General features: G+C 45.9%; 1 protein-coding gene across 1 annotated transcript in view; it reads left to right on the plus strand.

Moving 5' to 3' along the window:
• HK2 (hexokinase 2) overlaps positions 1 to 22,884 on the plus strand; it is a 62,535-nt gene that overhangs the window by 25,544 nt on the left and 14,107 nt on the right. The window contains exons 3-9 of the mRNA XM_025994455.2: positions 10,281 to 10,429; positions 15,446 to 15,565; positions 16,198 to 16,293; positions 17,110 to 17,209; positions 17,482 to 17,665; positions 20,231 to 20,386; positions 21,685 to 21,918. Coding sequence (XP_025850240.1) covers positions 10,281 to 10,429; positions 15,446 to 15,565; positions 16,198 to 16,293; positions 17,110 to 17,209; positions 17,482 to 17,665; positions 20,231 to 20,386; positions 21,685 to 21,918 — 1,039 coding nt within the window. The remainder of the gene's footprint in view (positions 1 to 10,280; positions 10,430 to 15,445; positions 15,566 to 16,197; positions 16,294 to 17,109; positions 17,210 to 17,481; positions 17,666 to 20,230; positions 20,387 to 21,684; positions 21,919 to 22,884) is intronic.

The raw sequence follows: 22,884 nt of genomic DNA on the forward strand, positions 1-22,884 counted from the left end.
GGCAGTCCCTGTCCCTGATCCCCAGCAGCAATCATTTTTACATTTCCATATGTATGCATTTTGCCTGTTGAACAATTTTCCATAAATCTAGTCATACTGTATTTACTCTTTATGCAGGGCTTCATCTATCCATCATACCGTGGGCTTTATCCAGGTTATGTATATCAGTAGTTCATTCCTTTGGTACCTGATTTCATGCTGTTTGGAAGCCTATGTGACATGCATCTTGATGGATGCCTGGGCTGTTTTCAGTTTTTGCCCATTAGGACAAAGGTGCTATGGACATTTTTGCACAAGCCTCTTTGTGAACTCATGCCTTCATTTTCTTGGGTAAACAACTAGGAGTGCAATTTCTGGGTCATAAAGTTTGGTGTGTATTTTATTATAAGAAACCGTTAGACTTTTCCCAAAGTGATTGAACCATTCCACTCTATATTTTACACTCCCACCAACAGCACGAGAGTGCCACTTGCCCCTTATCCTCACTGATGCTTGTTGTTGGTACCCTTTCCCTACCTTCTTTGCAGTGCAAAGTTGAATAAAGAAAGCATTTGTTTGTATCTGCCAGGAACCCTGCCATCTCTGACCTCTCCTGACCTAAGCCATGGCTGTGTGTATGATTATGGGGCCAGCGCCAGCCACAGTCCTGTCGGGCGGGCCTACCACAGATAACATAGGGATCCAGTTTTCAGAGGACAGGATGATTCCATCCTAAGCGTAAATGCAGGAATAATTGACACCATTTAATGAACATCCACAATGTCTGTGCTAGGTGATTTGCATAAATAATCTGTTTGTTCCCCCATGCAAACTCTATAAGAGAAATATTTAAAAATGAGGCAAATGATGCTAATGAAGGTTTGTGATTGCCAAGGTCACACGTGCCCAGTGAATGGCAGAGGTAAAGAGTTGAAGAGTTTAAGGGTTTAAGCAGAGGTAGTCCTGACTCCATGGCCATAACATTCATAATTTACATCAACTCCTGTTGCTAAACCAAGGTTTCTAGAGCAAATTGGATTATCACCTTTTTAAATACATCACAGTTAGGGTTTGGCATTGTACCATTAAAATAAGAAGCTCAAGCACAACCTAACTGAGATCTACTAATAATTCCAGAGGCAAGTTCCAACATAGAAATAAAGTATCTTTGTGGTGTCTTTATCATCCTTGACAAGATTGTTTAGATGTAAAGAAGCCTTCTAAGGCAGAGTGAGTTGAAGGCTTTGCTTATTGATCATTTGATACTTCCCCACTTTCCTGAATTGTGAGTTATTTTCACAGGTGAGCATATCTCTATTGACTAGCCAGACTGAACTCCCGAGAGAACAGAGGAAAAGGAGGAGGAGGATGATGATGACAGTGAGAGTTATAAACTGTAGGCTTGTTAAATGCTGACTGTTGTGCTGAGCACTGTATTTGAGCAATCTCATTAATTCTGCCAGTGACCCAGTGGTAGGCGCTATGAACCCCATTTTGTAGAAAAACTAGATTCGTTTGATTAGGCAACTTGCCCAAACTCACATAGTAAACAAATGGAAGTGTTTGATTTTAAGCCCGCCTGCTATGTGCCAATGCCTGGGTGCTTAGGCACACCACTAACGATGTATTTTATGCTTATCTGCCACCTGCTCCCCCCAACCCTCTGCCCCCTGCTAGCACAATACATTCATTCTTCTGCTAGTAACTCAGGCCTATCTTTTCAGTTTGGTTCCATAGAGTTCCCTCCACCCCTAGGCTGGTCCTCTGCAGGGCAGCAGTATGCTAAAACTGCCTTGTGCCCCGCCTTTGAAGAATGAAACTTGTCCTTGGGGAGATAAGGCTTACATAGATGAAATGATTACAGAATGGTACCCAGTCATATAATGTAAGCACACAATATGATAAAGAGAGACTAGGCTGCTGGTAGGTTGCATGGAGGCTAGTAAAACCCTAAAGGAGCCCTTATCTTGGTTGCTCAGCATTGTATCAACAGGTGTGCAGTGGAGACAGATCAATAGCCAGCACACCAGCAAGTTAGTGGATTTATATGGTGCCTACAATATAAACCAAAGATTGTATTGATAAGTGGCTTCCATGTAGTAGTAGCTAGAGTTTATTAAACATTTATATTTGCCAGGCATTGTTCCAAACACCTTACACATTTATTGCATTGAATCTTGACCAAAAACTGTGTGTGTGTGCACACACGTTTGTGCTCCTGTGCCTTGGGGAGTGGAGGGGAGGTGTTGGCTAGAGAAGTCATTACTATCCCCTTTTAACAGATGAGGAAACTCGACATTTCTAGTAATTGGCCTGAAATTGTACAGCTAATACATACTAAAACAGGATTTGAACTCCTGGTCTGCCTGTCTGAAAATCTTAACACACTCAATGGATTGAAACATGCTTTAGGGATCCCTGGGTGGCGCAGCGGTTTGGCGCCTGCCTTTGACCCAGGGCGCGATCCTGGAGACCCGGGATCGAATCCCACATCGGGCTCCCGGTGCATGGAGCCTGCTTCTCCCTCTGCCTTTGTCTCTGCCTCTCTCTCTCTCTCTCTCTCTCTCTGTGTGTGTGTGTGTGTGTGTGACTGTCATAAATAAATAAAAAAAAATTAAAAAAAAAAAAAGAAACATGTTTTAATCCTTTGAAGAATGGTTTCACATCTGTGGAGCGAATGTAACACTTCTGTGACTGGCACATATTTTGAGCTTAAGAACCATTTCTTGAGTATCAAAACACCAGAATGGTGCTTTCTGATGGTGTTCTGGGAGCTTTGAGGGCATTTAACAATGTGTTATTGTACTCCAGCTCCCTTCTTTCAATTGGGGCAGCTCTGTTTTTCTCTAGTTTTATGTCTTGGCATTTGGCATCCCATTGCTTGAAATGATTAGAAGACCAATGACGTAGAAGATCAGATTACCCCCATTCCATGACTGTACTAGACACCAACATTAACTGTGATTTGATACTTTTAGTGACATGGAGTTACTTTATTTCTGAGCTATTGAGTGGAGACCAGCATTGTATTACATTATACTGGAGTAGCTGGGATCTTGGAACTTGAAAAGAGGCTCCCAGATGTGGTAGTGGCTGTGTGGTTCCAGGTACATGGGAAATACATGCCTCAAAACCTATGTCTGCCAAAGGAAGTTTTGCTGGATTTACCTGTCTAGGACCTGGAGATTTCTCTTTTTTTATTCCTCTTAATTGGAGTCCATACCATACAATCTTAGAGCAGTCTCTTGCAGTGTGCTAGCTAGCAGGCACCTGAAAACTAAAAGATAAACAAGGTCTCCAACTCAGAGCTACTCCATGGAGAAAGATTGAAATGTTCAGTGCAGTCATCTGAGGCCCCTGGAAATGTTCCTGCTGTGGCAGGCAGGCAGGAGATAGTCCCTTTGGGGGCATTGAATTAGTAAAGTTTGATTCAGGAACTGACTGTGAAAGTATGGATGTGTGTCTTTGACCTCCCTCAAAGTTCAAGGCTGCATGCCTCTGGCATTAGGTGATAAGGGGTGATGGCATTATGTTTCAATCTAACATGGTCCTGGGATGCCCAGCCATCCTGGTGTGCCTGGGAATCTCCTAATTTTAGCACTGAAAGTCCCATGCCAGTCTTGGGAAAATTGGGGTGGTTGACCCTCGGACATGGCCCTGGAATGCAGGGCTTCATCAGTGCTTAGCCTAACTATTCTGCGGTGTCCTCCTCACCATCATCCCTGGCTCTAGACCAATCATCCACAGTGCTACTAAAGCCTTCTTGAAAACAAAGCTGACCCTGTGCTTAAGATCCAAAGTCCTTGGCATTGGTATTTGCTACATGCATATAGCCATGCTATAGGAGGCTTACATTGTAGCCACTCCAGGTGCCATTCCCTGAACACTCCATTAACTCCCACAACCTTATATATGTCCACTTTTCCCTGTCTGGCAACTTCATATCATCCATTCAGACCTGGCTAGAAGCCTTCTTTGTCCAAGCAAAAACAAGTCATTCCTTCTATCATGTACTTGCCACTGTACATCTAACTACTACTCCCTTTCTCGCTGTCTGGTCAGGGACTGGGTTTGCATACAGCACCAGATAGCCAAGAAGCCGTTAGTACTATGTTCAGTGCTCGTGTTGAAATAGCTAAATGCAGAATGGGAAGTATTTTGTTGGCAGGTCCTAGAATAGATTCTGTGTTTGATTCTTAAAATAGCGATTTTTGAAACTTTTATTTTTTTTAGTAGTGGACCCCATTCCCAACTTTAAACAAAATGAAATCTTATGTAGAACCCCCTATGTAAGACAGTAACAATAGGGTAAGGATATAAAATTGGAAGTGAGGAGGTGGGAGGTGAAGCTGTGCCTTAATTGGCCTTCCTTAACCTGCTAAGACCAGACCTTAACACCTGCAAGGATTCCCAGAACTCTGGGAACACTGCGTAAAAGCCTCTTCTTGTTCAAAGAGAGACTTCTAGAGCTTGTTCTGGAAAAGCTCTGGAGCGAGGGGACCAGGTTCTGGCTCCAACCTTGAACGGGCAGGGCACTGCCTTTTCTGGACATAGTGGCCTTTGACGAAGGGCACCACTACTTCAAAATACAAAACCAAACTGAACCTGTTTGTAAGTCTCTCTTGAGGCCTGGTAGCACTGAGTGCTTGATGGGAGGAACAGGTGGTGAGCTATTTTCATTAGTGGCAAGTACCTAATGATTGAAAATAGATCCTGTTGGAAAATTTGACTGGCCCTTGACTTTCATTCCTCAAAAATTATGTGGACGTTGCCAGGTAGAGGCCATTTATTTGTGTATCACTGACAATGCTGGAGTTATGGTCTGCTCAGATACATTACTGATGTCTCGCTGACTAACCCAATGGTGACTGTCATGTCAGGTGGCTAGTCTAATGCCATTTTAGTCCTCAGCCTTTCCCTGAGACAGGTGAGTTCCCAGGAGAAATTGAAACCCTTTTATCTGGCTGACCTTATGTATTTGATAAGAGCCTCACTGGAAGTGGGCAGAATGGTAGTCCAGGATGGGAAATGAGTCAGCAAACACACTCCACCAGACGAAACAACTTGTATCTTAACTGTTGGGCAATTTCATTGTGTGTGTGGGGGGGGGCGGGGCACAATCTAATAATGCTCCAATTGCCAGTTCCTCTTAACTGTGGGCCAGCAGTGCTTCTTTGAGTCCTGCTTTCTTTTAGAAAAAGGTTGGTGCCCCTAATCTTGTCTTCTTTTGGAGGGGGATGCTTTTAATTAGGAGGACCTTTGGCAGAGAGCTCTTGGTGGGAACAGAGGTTCCATATAATTATGTGAGAGGGCAGTGATTTGTGGCTACCAAAAAAGACGGTATCAAGTTTTAGAAGATCCTGGACTCTGAGGGGAAAAGGGCATGTCACCTGCATTCAGTAGGTCTGCCACCTCCCAGTCACATCTGAGAGCACCTTGGCCATCCAGTAGGCCTGGAGGAGGGAGGGATGAACTATAGTTACTAATAAAGATTAGGGCATCTTTGCTTTCTTTTTCACCACTTTATGGCTTATGCCTCATTCTGGATTTGGTGTCAGATCTTCCTCAGCTTCCAGGAACAAGGGACATGGGTGTGGTACAGTGGGACAGGCAGGGCTTTGGGGTCAAATGGACTTGAGTTCAAACCCAGCAATCATTTACCCCTGCATGACCTTAATCAAGTTATGGAGCTACTAAACCACAGTGTCACTTCCTCTGCCACCCAGGCCAGCTTGGAGGCTGCTGGTGACCTCTGGGCTTTATGTTCATGGCATTGCTAATGAAGATTTCCTTATTTGAGGATTTACAACTTTGCCATGAGGAGCTTCCTTGCTCATTACGGTAGAAAACTTTGCTTGAGAAGCAGACCTGAATTTGAATCTTGGTTTCAATTACTTGACCGAGTCTTGGTTTTCTCATCTGGAAAATGGAGATTATAATGTCCTGTAGGGTTGCTGCAGATTAATGAGATAATGCTTATAAATAAAGTGACCATAACTTAATAAATGTTAGTTTTTCTTCCATTAAAAACACCTACATGTTGGCCCTCCATCAACTAAATCTCCCCCCAACACCTGTCTGTGCCTTTCCATTGTTTTATTACCACAGTAATCCAGATGCCAGTGATGAAATCTGAACTCTGTCCTGGGGGCAAGAGAGATGAGGACACAGGGTTCTGGGCTTCGCTTTTTTCCCAAAAAGTCAAATTAAAAAACCTAGATAATGGGAGCTGGTGAATTAGCTCAAATGGTAGAGCACTTGCTTAGCATGTGTGAGGTAGCAGAATCCATGCCTGCATTCTCCAGGGCTGAATTTTAACCAGGGGGATCCCCCCACCTGCCTGGGCCAATGTACCCAAAAATGGTGGCTGTGCAGTGAGCAACTGGGTGCCCTAGTGGTGCGCCTCTCCCTAGGGAGAGGTGGAGGGGATGGGGGGCTTAAGCAACAACAACAAAAAAAATAGAAGATGAATTTGGTTTTTCCAATGGATTTTGAAACTTTGCTTCCTTCATTTTAGCAGTGATGGTGGTCACATCCAGGAGGAATTGGTGAGAGTTAGAAAAGGTGGCAAACAAATTTAATCTTTAGACTTTCTACAGATGAAACATAAAACCTAGACATAAAAATTAAATGTCTCTGCATGGCAAAAATACCACAAATAAAGTGAAAAGAGACATCTGACTGGAAAAAATAATTGTAAATATACAACCAACAAAACTATTTTCTTTAATATGCAAAGAGCTCTTTTAGGTTATTAAGAAAATAATGAATGCATTTTCTAAAAAGGCAGAAGTTGTGAATAGCAAGTTCACAGAACAAGGAATTCAAAAAGCCAGTCAACAATTCAAAATGTGTAACCTTAACACAATAGAAGGAAACCCAGTTTGAAAAATAAGATACCACTTTGACCAAAGAGGTTGGTAAAGATTAATTGCTACATAACATGAGACCTTGGTGAGAACAAAACTCAGCTGTTGGTTTGTGTGGAAATCATTGAGAACTTCTAAGCATGAACTTTTAGGCGATGTTTTCCCCGTTAAAAGCATACATCCTTAGAAACGGCAATTCCAACCCCTTTCTCTGAATGTGTCTGTTAATAGCCTCTGCTGTCTATAAAATAAATGTACATAAGGACACTCAGGAAATATTAATAATTATTACCTTTGGGATGTGGAGAATAAAAGAGAGATACTTGCTTTTATTTTTCCCCCCACTTTTATATTACTTGGGCTTTTTAAAAAAATCAGATGTTTATACTTTACTACTTTTAGCAAGTTAAATTGCTTTCCAGACATAACGGCCTGCTCAACAATGAAAGAAACCTTACCTCTGACCTGATGGTTTCATATTATAAATCGGTTCGTACTCAAACATTTTGTTTAACAAATGAACCGTCAATGAGCAAATGCAATAGGAGATGTTTTCTTAGTATGTTGCCTCAGATAGCAACTATAATTCAGCAGAATGATCTCTCTGGACCGTACTGGGTCCTCTGTCACATGACTGTGCACTTCTTTAAGAAACCTGCCGTAAGCATGTTTTCCTGCCCCAGAGCCGTCCAGTCTGATAGTCCCATGCCAAGAGATGTGATGCTCCTTCATGCCCCATCACACACTCCCACGCTGCCTGCTCTGGGCTTCTGGAATGTTCTGGAAGGTTCATAGTGGAGGTGGGACTTGAGCTACAAGTAGGTAGGTGTAGGTGGCAATTGGAAGGGTGAGAAAACTCCATGATCAAACACAGGAATAGGAACAGTGGTGATAGTAGCCATTTATTGACAGGTTACTCTGAGCCTACATATTCACACATAGTATGTTCTATATTTCGTGTCTGCCTCATGACCCCTAGGAAAAGTCAGTATTGTGGGCCCTGTTCTACAGGTGAGGTGACGTGCTCAGAGGCTACACAGGTAATGTAGTGAAGTAGCTGAGCTGAAATTCAAAACAAAGCCTGTGTGCCCATCCCTGAAGGCCCAACTCTTCACCCCTGCTCTACAGGGGCCTCTCATGCATGGTGCGAAAAGGGTCTATCCACTGTCCCAAACGTTCACCTTAAGCTTTAGCTCTAGGAGTCATGGTGCTGCGTCTGCCCCAGAGATATCAGACCCTGGAAGGAATAGAGTCCTGGGCTGTGGTAGTTATGACCCTATGTGTTTGCAGAACAGGGTGCCGGGGAGGAGGGATGCCGAGAGGAATGTCTGTTACGGCAGAGTCTGAAAAGAAAGCAAGGGATGACATTCCTTCCTGGGAACGGAGGCTGGGCTGGCCTTGAATCATGACCCCCGTGGTCGCCGATTCAGCGCATTGCATGCGTCCTAGCCTGCAGAGTGCTGATGCAGGCAGTTCGTCTTTGATTTTCCTTTTCATCCCCCATGACAACCACCACATAGCTTTTCTTGCAGTCTGGCAGCTTTCCCACTACCAGGGGAGGCTCAGAACTGGAGTGCCTGGAAAAGTCGCCCATGGCCATGAGAAGGGCAGACTCACCCCAGGTGGAGTTGAGGTTGCCCAGCTATTGAACACCTGTAGCTAGTGAGGTTGGGAGGCTCTCCATAGGCCAGGGAGCAGATGGGAAATTAGCGCCCCTGAGGGGGAACGCTGAAGTCACTGGGCCAGATGCCAATGGCTTTTCTTAGACAGGTTCCTTTAGTCCCTGCTGGTGAGGGTGATTGTGCTTTTCAGTCTGAGAGGCAGCCCTGACAGTGAGCCCAGAGGACTCCAGTGCGGGGATTGGGTAGTGTGTGGGCCTAGATGGAAAGTTTCTAGTACTTATGGAGTTTGTCCTAAGTTCTTGGCACCGTCCTGGGTGTTGGAGGCACATTATCTAGTTTCCCCCCTCATAACAACCGCTGGAGTTATGACGTTCCTATATTAGAGGTGAGGTTCCTGAGCCTCAGGAACTTGTCACGGCCAACACGTGGCCAGGTATCTGACAGAGGTAATGTGGGCTCCAGAGCCAGGCTGTGCATGTCACTACTACCAGACCATGGTAGTGTAGAGGCAAGTCCCATAGAATCTTGGTTAGATGACATCACCCCCCCCCCCACATACACACAAAAAGTTGCTCCTTTGGACGGTAGAGGCTGTGGGTAGTACCCCCAGGGAGCCGGGTAGAAGTAGCTTTACTTAGGGCCAGTTACTGCTGCTCAGAGGGCCCAGGCACAGAATAGACTCTCTTTGACCCACTCTGTCAGAGCGTTTTCCTGCCCCTGTGGTCCATGCTGCCTTACTTCAGTGGCCGTCACTGAGGGGGAAATGGGCTGAGCATTGACAAACACTCCAATAAGTTAATTCCCCAGGAAATAACACTGTCTCCTTAGAGAAGGTGTATGGCAGGGCAGTGGAAGATTGGTGGAGCTATTACTGGTAGGAGAAAGCTGCTGAGGGGGTGAACCCACCTCCCCCAACCCTTTCCCACCCTGCCAGCCCCCAGCCCTGGCTTTGGCCTCTGTGCCTCTTCAGCACTTTTATTCTGTGCCATACAATGGAGCATGTCCCTGTAGCCTGATGTATTATTGTCTAGAATCTGGATGTTTCCTGTATATACTGCTTATTTCCTGGAGAGAAGGGACACCTGAAGATCTTGATCCACTCGTGTTTGTGGAGTCTCCCGTCCCCCCTCCACTCTGGCTCTGTGGTCTGTCCTGAGTGGAACAGCTGAGTGGCCTGACTCTTGTCTTACATACCTTTGGGTCAGCATTCTCTCACATTCTAATAAGCCTGGGATCTTTTTGGGGAGCACCTGATTGGCTGGTTTGCTAGGCCTCTTAATTTATAGCTGTTTGGATCCCATTCACTTCATCACATGACCCTCTTATCCTGCCATAGGACATTGCCATCATTGTATGCAGACATTAAAAAGTAAATTTTGTATGGGGACCACAATTTGGCTGAAAGCCCAGAGGCCCACAGGCCTATTGCAGTGTGCTGAGTGTCCTGGGGGCATGAAGAACAACACTGAGGCGTGGACTCCTGGGATAGGGCCTGATGGGCCTCTTGAGCTTGGTGGGGGCTTGGCTGAAGGCCCCTGAGATAGTTAGCTCTTGTGAGGGGCTGCACACCCCATCATTGGATGTAAGACCGTGTCATTGTTTATGTGAATTCTAAAAGTAATATAAAAATGCTTAGCATGAAGAAAAAGAATCAGACCATACATAAATATGTGTGATAAAAAGAGACACTGGCCACCCCATCACTGGGAGATGACCAGTGTTTATGGAGGGACTTGTGGGTTTTTAAGTCCTGGCCTCTGTGAGGAGCTTATCTTTCCTGAACTAATAGTGGTCCATCGTCTCCCTGCAGAACATGGAGAGTTCCTGGCTCTGGACCTTGGAGGGACAAACTTCCGTGTGCTTCGGGTAAGAGTAACAGACAACGGGCTCCAGAAGGTCGAGATGGAGAACCAGATCTATGCCATTCCCGAGGACCTCATGAGAGGCAGCGGCACCCAGGTATGACCTTTCTCTCAGTGGCTGCTGGGGCTGTGGACTCCACAGGCGCAGATGCTGCTCTTTCTCTGGTCTGAAGGGAGGAGACCCTGACTGAGGCTCAGATTTTCTGTCCTCTCTCTGCCTGGTGACCCCTTCCTACGCCTGGAGGCTGAGTGAGGCCCCTCCGTCAGGAGAGGTGCACACGGACCATAGAGCAGAGAGCACATGTGAGGCCCCAGGGTCTGGATGTGCTGTAGTGATGTTTTGATTTGCCAGGAGTCTTTTAAGATCTGCTTGCAAGGGCTGGTTATTGGTGGAAGCCTGCTGGAGGCTGGACCCACACTGCTGGACACTTGTGGTTGTTAGTGGTGCCACTGAATGGCAAGTCAGAGCACGCGATTGTGGTTTGACACTGCCACCTGCCCCTATGGTCATTCTGCAGCTCTCTCTGACTCATACTTATTATCATAGCATCACAGGAAGATGGAATTTGTCCCTTTCCTTTGTGGTTACTTGCTCTTTCTCTTCTTACTGTCTAGAACAGAAGAGGTTTTGCGTATAGGGGTGGAAGCCTATTGAGAAGACATCAAAATCCGGCTTTGGGGTGTCTGTCCCCCTGGAACTGTAGGGGACTCCGTGTGCTTCCACACTGCCCCAAATCATGCTTAGTCACCCCCATATTTCTGGGGCTTCTAGAGCATCTGAACAATAAAAGGAGTGGATAAAGAAGAAGTGTGAAATCTGAGTAAGAATCCTCTCAATAATAGCTAGAAGAAAAGGAGATAGGATGGAATTGCCACTGTGATAATCTCCAAACATGTATTGAGCCTCTGCTGTGCATTGGGCAGTGATCCTTGGTGGGAATCAAAGTCCCTGCCTTTCCCCTCCATGGCTTTCAGCACAGGTGAACCACCAGGACACACACCCATCCCTTACAGAGAGTAATAAATGTGTTGAAGTGGATGAGTGACCATCAGGAGGAGCTGACACTTGGTAACCTAGTGTGCCACAGGCTGAGCAAAAGCTTTTTATATACATTTATTTTTATCCTCATACTGGCCCTATGAGGCCTCTGTTATCTCACTTTAGAGATGTAGGATTGGGTTTTGAAAGATTGAGTGAATGATTTGGCCTTAGATCATAGGGGTGGTAGGGGTCAGAGTCACAACACAAAGCAAGGCTGATGTGTTTGCACAATTCTAAGGGGCTCCGTCCACTTGGTAAGCTATGTGATGTGGTCCATGTGAGTGGTACTTCCTGGAATTATGCAACATGGTGGTCCTGGATCCCAACTACCTGCCCTTGCTTCCAGAGTAGTAGGCACTCCCTGAAGGGGCTGGTGCTCCTGCACACATGAAGTCCTGTGGGGCAGGCCCTTTGGTGGCTCTCGCTCTCAAGAGTTCCATCAGGAGAACCCTCCTTCAGAGGGGACCTTCTGGCTACCACACCAGAAGTATCTGGCCAGTTGGTGGGTGACAGCCACTGGTCCAGCATGATTCTCTGCTCTTGGGTTTCCAGGGAAATGGGTCTCCCCTTTCAGCTGCTCTGCAAAAACCTTCCCTGGGATGTTCTTCTTGTTCCTGCTTCAGCTGCTTATCAGTTCATGGGTAGGAATCACTGAAGACCTTCCTGGAGATGGCACTGCTGTAGGATCACTTTCAGCTAGAGTGCTGGCTATTCCTGCTGATTTTCTACCCAGCATGTACTCAACAAAAGAGCGAATAGCCCATAAGATACCCTTCCAGTGGTCACTTTTTAGGCCTTAGGGTTTGAAAGAGGTGGACCCTTCTTATTTCAAGTATACTGTTCTTCCCCACCATACTGGGCCACCTCTTCGGAAGGAAATTTCAGAACACAAGTAGAACGTGGAGGACATACTATTAGACTCTTTATCTGTCTCTGGGGACAGCGCTGAGGGTAAACTTGCTTTCCTTGTTTTAATGATGGGATTGGACAAGGGAGGTGAAGTCCCGGAGACTGTGGGATTTTAGATCTATGGGAGTGGTCACAGCTCTGGTATACATAAACAATGTTGTAGTCCAAATTAAAAAAAAAAAAATCTATGAGTGCCACCTAGAAGAAACTATAAAGCTATTGTGATATCTTAAAAGTCTTGAATAAATGGAAAAGTGCTACATAAAAATGAAACATGAAGAAAATATAGGTGTTTATTTCACTCTAAGGAAGGGAAAGAATACTCTATGCCTAAAAGCAGAAAACAGTTGGTCAAAAGACTAGAAGGAAATTCCTAGTGGTTATTGTAGTCATGGAATTACCGGTGCTTTTTTCCCCTATATTTTTCTTTTCTTTTGGATCATAGGTATCAATCTTTTAATTGGAGAAAAACAAATGGGTTTCCAACATAAAATTTAGTTAAGACCGTGACCAAATCACTGAGCCCTAAACTTGCAAAGATTTCTGAATATCTGTGAACTTGGGCAGTGTAGGTCCCCGGATAAAATCTGTCTTTTAGCACTTGAGAGCACTTCTACCACTTGGGAGCAGTGCATTACAAATTGTAATAGAATTTTTTTTTTAAGATTTTATTTATTTATTCATGAGAGACACACAGAGAGAGGAACAGAGACATAGGCAGAGAGAGAAGCAGGCTCCATCAGGGACCCTGATGTGGGACTCGATTCTGGGACTCCAGGATCACGCCCTGGGCCGAAGGCAGACACTCAACCGCTGAGCCCCCCGGGCATCCCTGTAATAGATTTTTAAAGTGGATCTTGTGGGAAGAAGAGTGAGCAGATTCTCAGACCAATAAGGAAAAGGAAACCTCTTCTAACCTTATGAAATGATGCCCTTTGAGCCTTTTTATGGCAGGAAGGTGTTAGCTCTTTCTCCCAGTATCTTATCCTGAGATCATCAGCTAATAGAAAAGGAGATAGTCTTCCAATTAAGAGAGCAGATGGTCATCTCTTCCCTGCTTTTAAAGAGGTGTAGTTTCTCCTAACTGAGCACTGTCCAGTAGAACTTTTCGAAATAGTAGAGCTGCTTCATATCTGCCCCTTGCAGTATGTTGGCCACCAGCTAGCTACTGGTGGCACTGACCACTGGAGATGTAGTCAGTGTGACCGAGGTAATGACTATTAATTTTTTTTAAGATTCTAAGTGATTAAAATAACCACAGATGGCTAGTAGCTACTGGATCAGGCTGCATATAAGTTATTACCTCTTCACTGCCTCTCCTTGTTGGCAGCACAACTGGAAAGTGAACGGGGGATCAGGGCTGGATAAGGGAACCCATATTACTTTTCCTCCTTTAAAGCTCCCCCTCCCTTCATTTCTGATGATTGGCCTTATCTCTTTGCACTGCTTCGGCAACTTCCTTTTTTTGAGTAAACACTATTTTTACTAAAGGTCATTTGACTAGACTACCAGGAAGAAGGTGCTGGGAATTTGGTTATATTGTAAATTTTGTCTCTGGTCAACTTCACAATAGAAGAACAGAATTTGAGTATTGATCTGGAAACCTTACGTACATATTAAAATACTTAGCTTCTGCTCAGAGTATTTTGGCACTTTTGCACTGGTGATCCTCTTTGTGAGAGAGTCTTGTGGTTGCCCAGTCTTTGCTTTTGAGAATGTTTTGATTTGGAAATTGAGCGTTTCAGCATCAGCTGAGGTTAATTTTGTATGTGACATGACAGGGACAGGATCAATGCAGGAAGTTGTTAGAGCTGGCCACCTTCTAGATGAGGGTGGCCTTGTTTCCTGGACTGCTCCCTGGAAGCATACCTCAGACATCTGGGGAGCCAAGTGGCATCTCAGCCTACTCTGCCACCCGCTCTCCCCCAGCCTGTCAGTTCCTTTGTAAATGTAAATACTTTTTGTGGTTAGTGCAGTGATTTTCAAAACACTGCTTCAGGATCACTTGGAGGGCCCGCCTCTACAATTTCTGATCCAGCAGGTTTGGGTTTGGGCCCTAGAATTTACATTTATAACATGATGTTGGTGATGTGTTGGTCCAGGACCAGCAACCTCTGGGAGCCTCTGGTTTAGTGGAATCTTCCTTGCTTCTGTCTGGAGAGGAAAAGATATGTTCTTATCTACCCACCTTCGCTTTTAGGTTTTGCTATCTGGTCAACCTGGCTCTTGGCATCTACTTGGTCTCCTTGGCCTCTGCTTACTTTTTGTACCAGAATGCCCCTGGCCTCAGGCTGTCAACATCTAAAGGGGGTCTCTCCTAGAGGGAGTCTCTGAGAATGCTGAATGGGCAAGAAGGAAGCCATGGGACTGTGGGCCTTAGGGCTGATTGAAAGCCTGGGTAATTGTAAATACAGCTTTTTCTTAGGAGCTGTGGGTCCTGCTTGGCATGGTCACAGTTGTGAAGCTGCTCATCCATAAAAAACCCTGTTTATTCTTTAGTGCTTTTCATGGACTCACTTGGTGTTTCATTCTGAAGTTAGAAATCAAAGATAACTTCTTTGAAATGTTCCTGGGAAATTACTTTTCCAGAATGTAGGAAAAATATGAGTTACTTATTTTTGTTAAGTTCATTCATAGAATGGCAACAGAGAATGTTGTTCCCCAATCACAAGAGACAGGGATGTTAAAATACTTTTTGGCAGTGAGATAGGCTGCCCTCTCGGCAAGACAGTCAGCTGTGCACCCATGTCAAGGAGGGTTCTGACAGAGCTGCCAAGGGATGTTCTGTTCCTAGGGTATGTGATAACTTTGTAATTAGCTTTACCTATGATTTCCCCTGCCCCACACGGTTCTTTTGACAGTGGTTGGGATAAATGGTTTGTGTGGATGACAGTATTTAATAAGCACTAACTAATGTTAAGCATTAGTTAACTGACTCATTTGTCAGTTAACTGTACTGACTCATTTAATCCATTTGGTAATGCTGAGGGCAGGTATAGTTATCACCTCCATTTCATAGATGAGCAAATTAAGACTTTAGAGGGGATACATATCTTTTGCACAAATTCAACTAGTTCTTTTCTAAGCTTCAAGTCCAGGTATGCTCTTAATTTCCATGCTATTTTCCCTCCCTACTCATCTTCCTGTGTTGTGTGCCCTTAGCTGTTTGACCACATTGCCGAATGCCTGGCTAACTTCATGGATAAGCTGCAAATCAAAGACAAGAAGCTCCCCCTGGGTTTCACCTTCTCATTCCCCTGTGTCCAAACGAAACTAGATGAGGTAAGATGAGTTCTTTAGACATTTTTGTTGCTTCATTCTTTGGGTTGGAAGGTCTGGGATGAACTTTGAGCCAGTTGCTTCTGTGGTTTTAGAGGCGGCTCTGATGGTTGTATGGATGGGGTTTGAGTATTGAGAGTTCTGTCCTTCTGGTTGAGTGTGTGTAGGTGTGGGTGGGTGGTGAAGAAATATCAAATGGGGAGAGGGTCTTTATCACTCATCTCTCAAAGGATAATATACAACCCCCCATAGGTTGTACATTATTCTCATCCCTTGTAGGGAACCAGGAATGAGAACTCCTTTGATATGGAGTATCATGATAAAGTTTCTTGGAAGAAAGATGTCTAGGGAGTTAATGATGAGAGTGTCTTATTTTGGCATTTCCATAGCCTGTTCTTTCCACTTCTTGGGAGCAGTAGATCATGAAGGAATCATTCATTGAATCTTCTTTCTGGAGGTTTGATGGGGGCCCCGTTTCTCTTTCCTAGGCTAGTCAGGAAGCAGTATGAATATTTAAGCGTGGTTGTAGTTTAGCTTAGCTCCATGGCAGAGGTCTCCACTTATGACTGGTTGTTTGAGTAGTGTGATCTGAATTTTGTGAGGAATCAGTGTTCATTCCTTGGTCCTTTTTTCAGAGTTTCCTGGTCTCCTGGACAAAGGGGTTCAAGTCCAGTGGTGTGGAAGGCAAAGATGTGGTTACTCTGATTCGGAAGGCCATCCAGAGGAGAGGGGTGAGTAGGGGAAGCAGGGATGGGGAGGCAGGAGTTTGGGGTCTGGATGCTCTTTACATTCTTTTGAGTCTGTTCTGAAATCTTTCCTAGTCTGTCCTCAAATCAGCATGAGAACCTTTTTGTAGTTTTTAAGGAGAGGTTTTCTTTTCCTTCCAGGCTAGGTTTACCCAATACTATTAATTTTTTCTCCCCAGTTTTACTGAGGTATAGTTGATGTATGGCTAAGTTTAAGGCATGCTTCATAATAACTTGGCATCCACATACTGTGAAATGATTGCCACACTGATAATCTTATATATAATTAGATGCCTCTTGGGTCTTCACATTCACATGATGGATAACAACCAGATACATTTGAATTTCTCATATTAATGTGATGGATTAATAATCTTAGCCTTGGTACAAGAAAAACCCTTCAGTCTTTAACCTGAAGAAGACTTGATTATCATTTTCAAGTAAGAAGGTTGGGATAATGTTGGTATCAGGATAGAAGGAGGGAGAGAAAGAAAAGGAGAAGAAAGAGAAGGAGAAGGGGACAGCAATGATGGGCTCTTGTGAATGCAGTGATGTCTATAAACTAGACTGTGGGTTTGGTGGCCTCCATGGTGAGGACAGGCAGGGTGGGGAGTGAGTCACTGCTGTCAGACCAGATCGGGACCCAATTCCCAGCTCTAGCCTTCTTTGGCTCCCAGTAGGGTTTGTAAGGGGGCAGCCCTTATGCACCTGAGCTGTGTGTCTTGCTGCTCTTTCTCTCTGTCTTCACAATTGTAACCTTTCTGTGATGGTGATATCAGAGCCCCCCTTTTATCCCTGCAGGACTTTGATATTGATATCGTGGCCGTAGTGAATGACACAGTTGGAACCATGATGACCTGTGGTTATGATGACCAGAATTGTGAGATTGGTCTCATTGTAGGTGAGTGAACACTGGGTATGGGGAGTCAGTGCTGGCTAATGGGTGGGTGTGTGGGCTGGAAAAGGAGAAGGCGTCATGGCCTGGATGCTTCTTTATACTTCATATTAGAAGATAATGGTATGCCTCAGCCAGGACTTGAGAGTTGGGGGTGGTGTGGATTAGGTCATGCTGGGATACATGCATTCCTGGGCAGCCTCAGGAATAAGAGGGGGTTGGGGGGTGGGGGAGAGGCTGGTGCAAGTGGGTACTAAGCAGTCCTTTGTTTTGGCCAGGCACGGGCAGCAATGCCTGCTACATGGAAGAGATGCGTCACATTGACATGGTGGAGGGTGACGAGGGGCGGATGTGTATCAACATGGAATGGGGGGCTTTTGGAGATGACGGCATACTCGATGACTTCCGCACTGAGTTTGATCAGGAGATCGACATGGGCTCCCTGAACCCTGGGAAACAACTGTGAGGAGCAGCCCCTGTGTGCAGTGGGCTCATGGGGGTGGGCTCAGGAACTTTGGTGCGGGCTGACCAGGGCTGGGGGGTGGTTCTCACTTTTGCTTTATAGTCTTACATCCTGAAATGTTGCCAGGGCACCCCTGGTTGTGGGAATGATGTGCTCATCACACGCATCATGACTATAAATTGCTGAGAGGGCTCTAAAAATGACAAAACAAGCAGACAGACCAGATTATAGGTAATAATTGGGCTATGTCCTTCAGAGCCATTGTTTTAGAAGGCTAATTGTTGGCCCTGCTCTTTCTTCCACCTTCAATTTGTAAGTTGTCCAAAGAAACAGTTTGTGAGACACAGAAGAAAAGTCATCATGAGATGGCCAAGCCTAGGGCTCCTGAAAGCTATCTTCATAGCTCCCACCCCTGCCACTGCCCAGAGGATGAGGCTATGACAATTGCCTCCTATGTATTGGCTGAGGCTCTGACTCCAACCTCTACTAGAGCTGTCTGGGAGCTGAGCTGGACCAGCTTTCGGCAGACCCGAGGCCTGTGGAAAAGTAGGTTTAGGAACCTCCTTGGCCACTTCCCTGAATCTGTGGCCCAGCAGGGGTTCTTGGGTGGACTGAACCAGGAGGGCCTCCAACATTTTGCACCCTGAATATTATACTCTCCAGCCTGACTGGACTTGATTTTTAGTTATTTTTGACTGTTACAAAACATTATTTCGCTGTCATTATTACACCAACATTGACCCAATGTCCCTATTAAAGATCTTGAAACAGGGATTGCTGTAAGCTCTGAAGGCAATTACAAAATGTTTTGAGCAATTCAGGTCCCCTCTGGTCTTCTTGCTGGTATGACTGTTGGAGGAAACCTTCTGGCATAGATCTTTGCTCAGAGAGTAAAACCCAACTCTATCAGCCAGCTCAGCAATGGGGTACCTTTTTCTTTACAGGGAGAGTCCTTGCTTCCTCAAGGCATGGTTTATATAAGTCACAAGCTTCTCCCACATACTGAAGCATGAGTCCACTGATCTGTAGCTTTCATAGGAACACCTTGGCTATGTCTGCCACGGCTGGTGAAAATCTATGGGTTGAAAAGTCACTCACTCAATGTCTGCCTCCAAGAATGAGGCACACCCAAGCCATTCAGAGGAGCCATATGCCCGTTAAAGTGTCCGAAGACAATTGCCAACCCTGCCTTGACAACACACCATTGGCCCAGCCTTAGATAAATCAAAAAGGCTGGGAGGACATAGACCAAAGTGTCAGCCATGGTAGCCCTGAAGTCATCATTCGTCTCCAGTAGGAACTTTTCCCCACTCTTTATGTATTTCTAAATAAATATTTTCCTAAATGTTGCTGGGAAGAAAGTGTTTTTAAAAAGCTGGGATAAAAGCTTTTATAAATCACCCACACCTCAGAGTCCCACTGGACCCATTCCCTATCTTCTACAGACCTAGCTACGTGGAGAAGGTGCAGAGGCAGATACACGAATTCCTGCCTGTAAAAGCCAGGCTGCCTCCCGCACAGCGTGCCTGTGCTAGTGCTTAGACATTGTAAGTGCACCCTCGGCTCAAGCGGTTTTGTCAGCTCCGCACTTAGCTCCAGTTCTGCCACACCTGGCCCTGGGTCACTTCCTGAGGGTCTGGCTTCCTCCTGTAGATTGTACCAGATGATGTCGTAACCCCTTCAACACCCTCGCTCTGGGTTTCTTCGCTGAAGCCCTGTCTAGGTAGCATCTGCTGGCCCTGGGGGCCTCCTCTCCAGACCCCAGATCCTTAGATACCAAGACAGGGCATTCTTTGCTGCCACAAAGAATGCTGAAGAAGGTTCAGTTTCTCCTATCACACAGTTTGAGCCTGAAAGCCTGGCTTCTAAAGAAAACAGCATCACCTAGTGTTGAAAAAATTAATTAGCTGATTAGCTCTCAGCTTGGCGGCAGCCCTCTTGTCTTTCTAAAACATGCCTTTATCTTGTCACCTGCCTGCTCAGAAACTTCCAACATTTCCCACTCCCAGATTCCCACGATCGTCTGATGTTCTAATCTGACCTAATCCTGCCCTGGGTTGTTTGTACTGTTTTCTAGGAATCCACAAATGACCTTGCAAGGGGAGGGCAGTGTGAGATGTTGCTGGGTCTGTGCCGCTAATTTGATCATATTGACCTTTTTTTTTCTCTTGTGTATAACTATTGAGGTTCTACATAAGGTTTCATTTTTTAAAAATATTTCCTTGCTAGAGAAAAAAAATTAAGTCAATACCCTACACATAAGTTACTTAACCTAAAATTCAGGCTGTTCTACAATGTTCCAAATCCCCTGGATATTGTTTGGCTGCTAACGGCCCTTCCCCTCCATAGTTCAAAGCCCCACCTGCCTGCAGAGATGGCCCAGATGCTCTGATCCTGTAGCCTCCCCTGAGCTGTCACCTCCCTGAACATATGAGTCCCAGCAGTGCCACACAAGTTAACAATTGTGAATTAACCTCACGTGTGTGCATGTTGCCTTCATAGGGAAGTTGTGAGTTCATTGAGAGCAAGGACTGTTACTTATTGTTTGGTCTGTATCCCTGCAGATTTGAGAAGATGATCAGTGGGATGTACATGGGAGAACTGGTGAGGCTTATCCTGGTGAAGATGGCCAAGGAAGAGCTACTTTTCGGGGGGAAGCTCAGCCCAGGGCTCCTTGCTACTGGCCAGTTTGAGACCAAAGACGTTTCAGATATCGAAGGGTAAGCTTCCAAGTCCCTCTTTGTTCACTGGGTCTCCAGAAGAGTGGACAGGCCCTTAGGGAATGAAAAAGGGGGGCTGGGTGTTGACCCCTCAGATTTGGACAGCAAGAAGGTCTTGTGCAATGTGGTCCTTGGCAGGCATGTGGCTTGACTTAACTTTTCAGACTGTCTGTACCCTTGTCCATTACCCAGGTGGCTCCTGGTGCTACACGGGTGGGACTGGGGCTTGGCTTAATGCCAGAGGCTCCCAGTGGACCCTTGATGACTCATGTATCTACTTTCCTTCTCTTCTCCTGAAGCTCTGACATTTCTTTCTCTGTTGGTGAGTCTCCAAATGGGCTCTGTCCTGCTTTATAACAGAAGAATAGGTCTTTGGATGGCCCTAAGACTTACCCATTTAGTTCCAATAGGTATAGCAGAAGCCGGCATTTCACACAGTGGCGTGGTTGAGTCAGGATGGCCTGAATCTTGTTTTTCAGTTAACAGTATTCAAAGACTTGGGCTCAGTTTCCTGTTCTTGAGACTTTCACTTGTCGCTTGAGGAGCCTGTTGTTTCAGGGACCATATGTGGAGAGGAAGGGATTTGGGTGTAGAGGGAACAGTGAAACAGTTCCAGTGACCTCAAGTGGAAACTCTTGAGGGAATTGTGCTTGCTTGTTAAACGCTAAGGGGACGGAATAATGCATGCTTGTGAGAGCACTTAGTTCCCCTGAGAATACTGCTAAGTTCATGGCAGCAGACACTAGCACAGTCTCTAGCACAGGTTAAAGCAGTGCCTGCTCTGTTGTGAAAGGCAATGAGCTGACTGCTTCATAGAAAATGAGCTCTGCAGCTGGGTGGTTGGTGGCAGGGACACTGTTCCTTCTACCCCTAGATAGAAAAACATAGCATGTTCTCTCCCCACCCCCTTCCTCTCTCTGTCTCTCTGTTTCTCTCTCTCACACACACACATGCACACACACAAAACTTGGTGTGTGAAGCCATAAGAGCAGAACCTTGTCCTTACATAGTATGTGCATAAAAGATACTGGTTTTCCCATTGGGAAAAAGAAGCACTTGAGCACTGTGTATGTGTGTGTGAATGTATGAGTGTTGGTGTCTGAGAGAGGAGGCTCACATTGGCTCTGTTGTGTTTCCCCTTTGTTCTGCCTTTCCGTTGATGGGCAGAGCCCTGAAGGTGGTGTTTGTTGGGAGATGGTGTTTGCTGGCGCTGAGCGGCTTCCTTGTTGGCCTGCAGCCTGCCCTCCCACTGGCCACAGTGGGTTGGCCATGTGCTCACACACTGTCCTCTTTCCCAGGGAAAAGGATGGCATCCGGAAGGCCCGTGAGGTGCTAGTGCGGCTGGGCATAGACCCGACACAGGAGGACTGCGTGGCTACTCACCGAGTCTGCCAGATTGTTTCTACACGCTCAGCCAGCCTGTGTGCAGCCACCCTGGCAGCTGTGCTGCGGCGCATCAAGGAGAACAAGGGCGAGGAGCGGCTGCGCTCCACCATTGGGGTTGATGGCTCCGTTTACAAGAAGCACCCGCAGTGAGTCAGTGTGCTGGAATCCACAGTGATGGGGCCCCTGACAGGCCTGAAAGAGGACCCTAGTGACTCCACAGTCAACTCCATATTGCATCCTGGGGTGGTGATGGACTGTGGAGTTGAGGGGCTCTGTAGAATAAGCTCCCAGCTGGGCATGTGGGGATTGGGAGCATGTCCTCCTTGGCAGGCTTGGAGGTGATTCCTGAGGGCTCCCAATGACTAGAGTTGCACTCAAGGCTCTCCTGGCCATGGGGCTCTGTCTACCACCCTCTTGTTGAGGAGTTGGGTTTCTTTGCACTTGTTTCCTTGACTTTCATGTTTCTGGAGGCTCCATTCAGGTGGTGTGCCAGAGGACACCCAAGCTCAGTCTGTCTGGCCGACCTGGGCATTGAATAATCTGGCACTTCCCCTCCACATTTGATCCCTTCAGTCCCAAGTGTCAAAATAATCAAATTTCATTTGGGCCCTGGCTGCTCTCTCTATGGTACTCACTTACCTCATTTTCATCTGATACGAGTGCCAGTGCAGCATGCCTTCATTAACTGAATTGGTCCTCTAATCCATTGCTTCCAAAACTTGAAAGTGCACATGAATCACCTGGGGAATCTTGTTAAGAGACAGATTCTGATTCAGAAGGGTCCAGCCCTTGACGCTGTGTCTCGGCCCCTCATGGTGTGCTGCTCACAGACCATACCTGGAACAGCAAGGCCCTGGAGACCAGGGCTTAGAGCAGCTACCACCCGAGAATTTCTTGGTGAACGCACCTGTTGTCTTGAGCTGTTCAGGCACCTTTGGGATTGTTGTTATGAATTGGCCATAGAGACCAAAGTCCAGAAAAGCACTTCTCCTCTTTCTGTTTTGGGTCTTTCCCAGGCAGCATCTAATGAAATGAGCACCGAAGCCCGAATCATCATTGGTGTCAGAGTCCCCTGATTCCAATGCCCATGTATGGGGTGGAAGAGCTGTGGC

The sequence above is a fragment of the Vulpes vulpes genome, chromosome 8 (genome assembly GCF_048418805.1).
Source record: "Vulpes vulpes isolate BD-2025 chromosome 8, VulVul3, whole genome shotgun sequence".
Taxonomy (NCBI): domain Eukaryota; kingdom Metazoa; phylum Chordata; class Mammalia; order Carnivora; family Canidae; genus Vulpes; species Vulpes vulpes.